The sequence below is a fragment of the Emiliania huxleyi genome (assembly GCF_000372725.1).
Source record: "Emiliania huxleyi CCMP1516 chromosome Unknown EMIHUscaffold_166, whole genome shotgun sequence".
Taxonomy (NCBI): domain Eukaryota; phylum Haptophyta; order Isochrysidales; family Noelaerhabdaceae; genus Emiliania; species Emiliania huxleyi.
The window spans coordinates 83273-89567 of record NW_005200922.1 but is presented as its reverse complement, the minus strand read 5'-3'; the positions used below and the strand labels follow the sequence as shown (position 1 = coordinate 89567).

At 70.1% G+C, this 6295-nt stretch overlaps 2 protein-coding genes across 2 annotated transcripts in view; one reads left to right on the top strand and one right to left on the bottom strand.

The window, feature by feature from the left end:
• EMIHUDRAFT_112266 (hypothetical protein) overlaps nt 1–2469 on the bottom strand; it is a gene marked incomplete at both ends in the record, with an annotated part of 9318 nt that extends 6849 nt beyond the window's left edge. The window contains 4 exons of the mRNA XM_005784930.1: nt 1261–1352; nt 1671–1736; nt 1980–2143; nt 2196–2469. Coding sequence (XP_005784987.1) covers nt 1261–1352; nt 1671–1736; nt 1980–2143; nt 2196–2469 — 596 coding nt within the window. The remainder of the gene's footprint in view (nt 1–1260; nt 1353–1670; nt 1737–1979; nt 2144–2195) is intronic.
• Nucleotides 2470–3970: 1501 nt separating this feature from the next.
• On the top strand, nt 3971–4535 carry EMIHUDRAFT_230704 (hypothetical protein; the record flags this gene model as incomplete). The annotated part of the gene is made up of 2 exons (XM_005784929.1): nt 3971–4177; nt 4278–4535. The coding sequence occupies 2 exons, from the start codon at nt 3971–3973 to the stop codon at nt 4533–4535; spliced, it is 465 nt and encodes a 154-aa protein (XP_005784986.1).
• Nucleotides 4536–6295: the final 1760 nt, after the last annotated feature.

Genomic DNA, 6295 nt, shown 5'->3' with positions numbered 1-6295 from the left:
AGAACGGGCAGAGAGAGTTCCGCCGCGGCCCCGCCGCCGCCGCGGCGCCGACCGCCGGGCCGCCGCCGCCCTGCAGCGCAATCGACGAGGCGAGAGCGTGCAGCCGCGCCGCCCCCTGCCCGGGCTGCCTGTTCACAGCTCTTCTATTCACAGCTCTTCTATTCACAGCCCCCTGCCCTGCCTGGTAGCGTGTGGGCACAGCGAGATGAGGGGGGCGGGGACCCCCTCCCCCCCCGGGGGGGGACGCGGTGCTGGGCGGACTGCGTGAGGACCGAGGGGCGCGGCACCGCGCAGGGGCGTCTCGAGCGCGTGACTCTCGGGGAAGTGTCTCGGAAGCGTCTCGGAAGTGTCTCGGAAGTGCCTCCCCTCGGAAGTGTCTCGGAAGTGTCTCTAGAGACGGGTGCCGCACGGCCGACGCGACGCCGCGCAGCCTGTCGACCCACGCGCGCTCATCCTTGGAGAGGGGCGCCTAGAGCCCACCTCCGAGACACTTCCGAGACACTTCCGACACACCTCCACACGCGCGCTCGCCCTTGGAGGGGGGCGCCTCGCCGCCGCCGCGCGGCTCGGCGCGTGCCAGCCGGGACGACTCGACGGCGGCGGCGAGCGCGACGATGCGGTGCGAGAGCTGCAGCTGCCTGCGGCCGTACACCACTCAAGGATGTGTCAAGGGAGTGTCAAGGGAGTGTCAAGGGAGTGTCAAGGGAGTGTCAAGGGAGTGTCAAGGGAGTGTCAAGGGAGTGTCAAGGGAGTGTCAAGGGAGTGTCAAGGGAGTGTCAAGGGAGTGTCAAGGGAGTGTCAAGGGAGTGTCAAGGGAGTGTCAAGGGAGTGTCAAGGGAGTGTCGAAGAGGTGTCTAGGGAGTGTCTAGGGAGTGTCTAGGGAGTGTCTAGGAAGGAGCAGCTGCCTGCGGCCGCACAACTCTCCTCTCTCGCAGCAAGCAAAGGAGTGAGGTGGAGGCCGGGGGCGGTAAGAACTCGCTGCGCTGGACTGGCAATGTCTCGGACGTGTCTCGGACGTGTCTCGGAAATGTCTCGCCGTGCCTGGACTGGCAGTGGCGCAGCCGCAGCGCGACGCTCACCTCGCGCTCGTCCTCGAGGGCGCGCAAGTCGTCGCAGCTGGAGTGGAGGGCGGAGGCGACGCGTGCGGCGGTCTGCTGCTGCGCTGCGTGCCGCTCGTGCAGCGCCTGGAAGCCGGTGAGCTACGTTCTCCTCTTCTCTTCTCTCCTCTTCTCTTGCAGCGCCTGGAAGCCGGTGAGCTACGTCCTCCTCTTCTCTTCTCTCCTCTTCTCTTGCAGCGCCTGGAAGCCGGTGAGCTGGACGGGGCAGAAGCGGCTCGGGTCGGGGTTGTGCGCCTGCGGGGGAAGGGGGGGGAGGGGGGGGGGGGGTGAGCCTGCGGCAGAAGAGGCCATGGGGGCGGGTGTCCTGCCGGGAGAAAGATGAAGTGCCAAAAGGAAGAAGGAAGCGGGGGAAGCCCAAAAAGAGGCCGAAGAAGAGGAGGAAGAGGCCGAAGTTTTTTTTTGGGGGGGGGGGGGGGGGGGCGGAGAGGCGCGGAGCCCGCCGCCAGCATCTGGGCGTGCGGGCGAGATGGAGCCGAGACATATCCGAGATACATCCGAGATACATCCGAGATGTAGCCGAGATATGGCCGCCGGCATCTAGGCGCTGCGCACGTCGGCGCGGGACCAGAGCGCCTCGTCCGAAGCGGCGAAGGCGGCGGCGCGCTTCGCCTGCAGCTCCTGCGCCGTGGGGGGCGCGAGCGTGCCGTCCGCCGCCTCGGTCGACAGGTCGTCGAAGAAGACGTGCCTAGTCTCGGCTGGTCTCGGCTGGTCTCGGCTGGTCTCGGCTGATCTCGGCCGATCTCGGCCGGCAGGGGAGGCAAGCGCGCGCTTGAAGGAACACATGCGGTAGTCGGACGCGTCCCAGGCCTTGCCCATCTGCGCGAGGAAGGCGCCGAAGATGTCCGCGTCCGTCGCCTGCACCGGGCCCGCCGGACCGGCGGGCGCGGCGGCGGCGGGCGCGGCGGCGGCGGGCGCGGGCGCCGCCGGAGCGCCAAAGAGGCCACCGCTGGGCGCGGCTCCGAAGAGGGAGGTGCCGACGGGCGCCGGGGCCGGCACCGGCGCAGTGGCGCCGAAGAGCGAGGTGCCTACCGGGCCAGCGAGCGGGCCTCACACAGGGTGGTGGACGGGCTGACGCACCGGCAACGCGGTGAGCGGCGCCGCCAAACGGCGCGGCCACGGGTGCTGGCGTAGGCGCGCCGAATAGGCCGGTGGCGGGCGCCGGCGCCGGCGCGGCGGGGGCCCCGAAGAGCCCGCCGCCGGCGGCAGGCGGCGGCGCCGCCGCCCCGAAGAGGCCTGCGGCGGGAGCCGGCGCCGCCGGCGCTCCGAACAGCCCAGTGGCGGGCGCTGCCCCCGACGCCGGCGCCCCAAACAGGGAGGTTGTCGCCGCCGCGGGCGCAGGCGCGCCAAACATCGAGGAGACGCCCGAACCGGGAGTAGTCGCGCCGCGGCAACGAACCTGCAGCCCCGCGCGGGCGGCGGAAAGAATTTTACACGCTTCAGGGCATTGGGGCTAGGATCCTAGGCCAGTCGCAGCAGTGTGGGGGTCTCTCGCGATTCGAAGGTCTCAAAGTGCCCACCTGCCTCCGCCGCCTTCACCAACTTCTCTAGGTCCTCCGCAGACAGGGTCGTCGTCGAGAGCCACGTCTTCATCTTCTCCGCCTCCACCTGCATTTGTTCGTGGCGGGTCGGGACACCTCTCCAATACGCGGTCGCCTCAACGAGCTGGCGGAGGTGCGAGGCGCACCTTCCTGAACGTTTGCATCTTTGCGGCCGGGTGGACCTCCTTGAGCGCCGCCGGCGGTGCCAACGGGCGTCTCGCGACCCCCTCGCGCCTGGAGGATAGCCCGGGCCTCCTCGTCCGTCACGGGCATCTGCGTCCTGTGCTGCAGGGCAATCCTCAGCGCCCGGACGCGCTTGTCCTCCTCGGCCGTGGCCGCCGCGCTCGCCTCCGCCGCCCCAGAGCCCCCTCCTGCCACCGCCTCCTCCGCGTCCGCGCCGCTGTAAGTAGAATCCGAAGCTCCGGCGGACGCAGCAAGTGGCTGCGAACTGTGCCCGGTGTCGGTATGGCGCGTCGCTGAAGGATCGGCAACAATTAGGGTCTTCGGAGCGCGGCGGCCCGCCTCGGCGGCGGCAGCGGCGCCCTCCACCTCCTCATCCCCCCCCGCGGCGGCAATCGTCCCATCGCCGCTAGCCGGCAGCGCGGGCGCCACGGGGTCCATATAGGCCCCCGGGGCGCCGCCTCCGGTTCCGCCTTCCGCGGCCTGCGCACTGCAGGCGCCGCTGTCCGCCTCTTTGGGGCGCGCGCCGCCGCGGCCCTCGCCGCCAGCCGCGGCCCCGCCGCCGTGCTCCTCGCCAGCGGAGCCACTCCCAGCTCCGCCGCGGGGGCCGCTTGCGGCAATCGCATGCCCGTCTGCGGCACGCGCGGCACCCTCGGCAGCGTCCGTACCGCCGCCGCCGCCAGCGCGCTCGCCAGCAGCACCATCGCCGCCGGCCATCGCGCTGCTGCCCGCCTGCGCGCCAGTCGCAGCCCCAAGCGGGGGCTCGACCAGAGACAGGGAGGCAAAGGACGACAAAGCTGCCTCAGCCGCGTCGCAGCTGTTCAGGGCCGGCAGGCAGCGGCACAGCTGACGTTGCACGGTCTTGCCGAGGCCGAGCCCCTCGAGGCCGTCCTCGGCGACCGCCTCGAGCAGCGCCGCGACGTTGCCGACGTCCTGGGCCAGCAGCTGCGGCACCACCTTACCGGAGACGAGCGCAGAAACGCGCGCCCGCTCCAGGAGGGCCGCGATATCCTCGTCGAGATCGATGGACGGCCGCGAGGCCGCCCTAGGGTTTCTTGCCGTCGTCCCTAGAAGGCCGCGCGGGGAGGATCAGGCGGCGAGGCTGGGAGGCGGGCGTCTCACTTGAGGCGTCCGATGCTGCTAACGGCGGTGGGGGCGGCGATAGCAGCCGCGGCGACGGCACGCTACCGCGCGCGGGTCTCGTACGACGGCGGCGCCTACGCTGGAATGCAGTACCAGCCGACGAGGCCCACAGTGCAGGGTACGTTGCAGAGAGCGCTCGCGCGCCGCTGTCAGATGCCAGCCGTGCGCGTGGTTGCTGCTGGCCGCACCGACGCCGGCGTGCATGCCCGAGGGCAGGCGGACGCCTCACCGCCTCCTCCCTGCCCACCGCCGGCTCCCTCTCCCCGACCGCCGCCCCTCCCTCCGCCGCACCTCGCAGGCGGTGCACTTTGATCTCGACAGCGGCACGTACGATCCGGCGGACCTCGAGCGCTCGCTCGGCGCGCTGCTGCCTCCGGACCTGGCGGTGAGTCACGTCGAGCGCGCGGGCGAGGTGGATGGCGCGGGGAGGTCGTGGCACGCAATCTTCTGGGCGACCGGCAAGCGCTACTCGTACCGGCTGTACGCCGGCCCTCCGGGCGGCAGGCGGTCGACGCCGTGCCTGTCCGCCATCACTCCAGTCGCCGTCACCAGCTAATCCGTCACCACGCAGCCACTGCCCAGCGCCAGCGCCCCAACGCCACCGCCCAGCGCCACCGCCCTGCGCCACCGCCCAGCGCCACCGCCCAGCGCAGCGGCGCCTAAGAGACGGTCGCTCACGACGCGGCAGGGACCCGACGACACGGCTGTCCGGCAGATCACAATCTCATGTAATCTCGTGCAATCTCGTGGCAGGGACCCGACGACACGGCTGTACCGGCACCACGCGCACAGCTCGCCGCTCGACCTCGACGCGATGCGGACCACGGTGCGCGCGGGAGGCCTGAGATGGGGAGAGATGGGGAGAGATGGGGAGAGATGGCGATGGCTTGGCCCGAGTCGAGCGGAGGCTTCCCGAGGGACGTCAGGCGGCGGCGCTGGTGGGCGAGCGCGACTTTCGCGCCTTCGCAAACAAGCCTCGCGGGTCGGCGCCACCCTACGAGGCGAGCTCACACGAGCTCACACGAGACGACACGAGATGACACGAGCTCACACGAGATGACACTAGTTGTGATCTCGTGTAATCTCGGCGCCGCCCCACGAGGCGAGCGCGCTGGGGACGGTGCGGACTGTGGCGGAGGCGGCGGTGGTGGACGAGGGGGGCGGATGCGTGCGGCTCGACTTCGTGCTTAAGGGCGCTCTCTACAAGGCGGCGCCGCCTCACCGCCGCCGCCTCGCCGCCGCCGCCCTCCCTGCCGCCACCTCCTCCCCTGCCCCCCCTCCTGCCGCCTCCGCACTGCCTGCTCACTCCCGATGCTCCCGTCACCGCCGCCACCCGCACCGCTGCCCGCGCTCACCGCCCGCCCCCGCCCGCACCGCCTGGCCGCCGCCACCGCCGCCACCGCCGCCGCGTGCCGCCCACCCACAGATGGTGCGTAACCTCGTATTTCTTTCACCCACGTATTTCTTTTACCCGCAGATGGTGCGCAACTTCGCCGGCGCGCTCGTCGACGTGGGCGCCGGCCGGCGCAGCGGCGACGACGTCGCGGCGCTGCTCGCCACACCGCAGCAGAGTCTCCGCTCCTCGGGCAGCGGCGCGCGGCTGGCGGGCGGCGTGGGCGCGGGCTGGCCGAAGCCGGCGCCGGCGCACGGGCTGACGCTCGAGAGCGTGTACTATGGCGCACCCGCGTGGGGCGGTGCGCACGCCCACCCGCTGCTCTCTGAGCCGATCGGCTTTGGAGCCGTTAGTACTCGAGATCCTCTATCCTAACTTGACACGCGGCGACGGCGACGGAGCAACCTCCGTAGTACTCGAGCTTTTCCCTCGTTCGCGTTGTGCCCAGCCATCTCCGCGCCGCGCCTCCCCGCCCTCGCTTTTGCAAAATCCTGCAAACGGGTGGGGACGTGTCGGCGTGGCTTGGGATGTGTGCTCTTTCTTTCTTTCTTTCTTGCTCGGTTGTACTTCAAACCCGACCGCCAGCCGCCACCTCAAAAAGAATTCCACGTGTCATGAAGGGCTCGAGAAGCTCACGTTCGCGTCGGAGCGCCCCTCTGCCTCCCGTAACGCGTAAGTAGGGGGCCCACACCGTGAGCGGTGAGGCACACCGCGCCCCTAAAATGACATGTCGTGTTTTGACCACCTCACAGTATCTAGATAGAGAGGTGTCCGTTTTTATTTATTTATTTAGGAGATGGGTAAAAAGGAACAGGTCCCCGCCCATGCGGTCTTTGTGCAGGGTTATTTGTGGGTGCGGTCGACGACGATGTATGTACGACCTACGAGCTACGTTAAAATGCATTGACGGGATTATGAGTGCA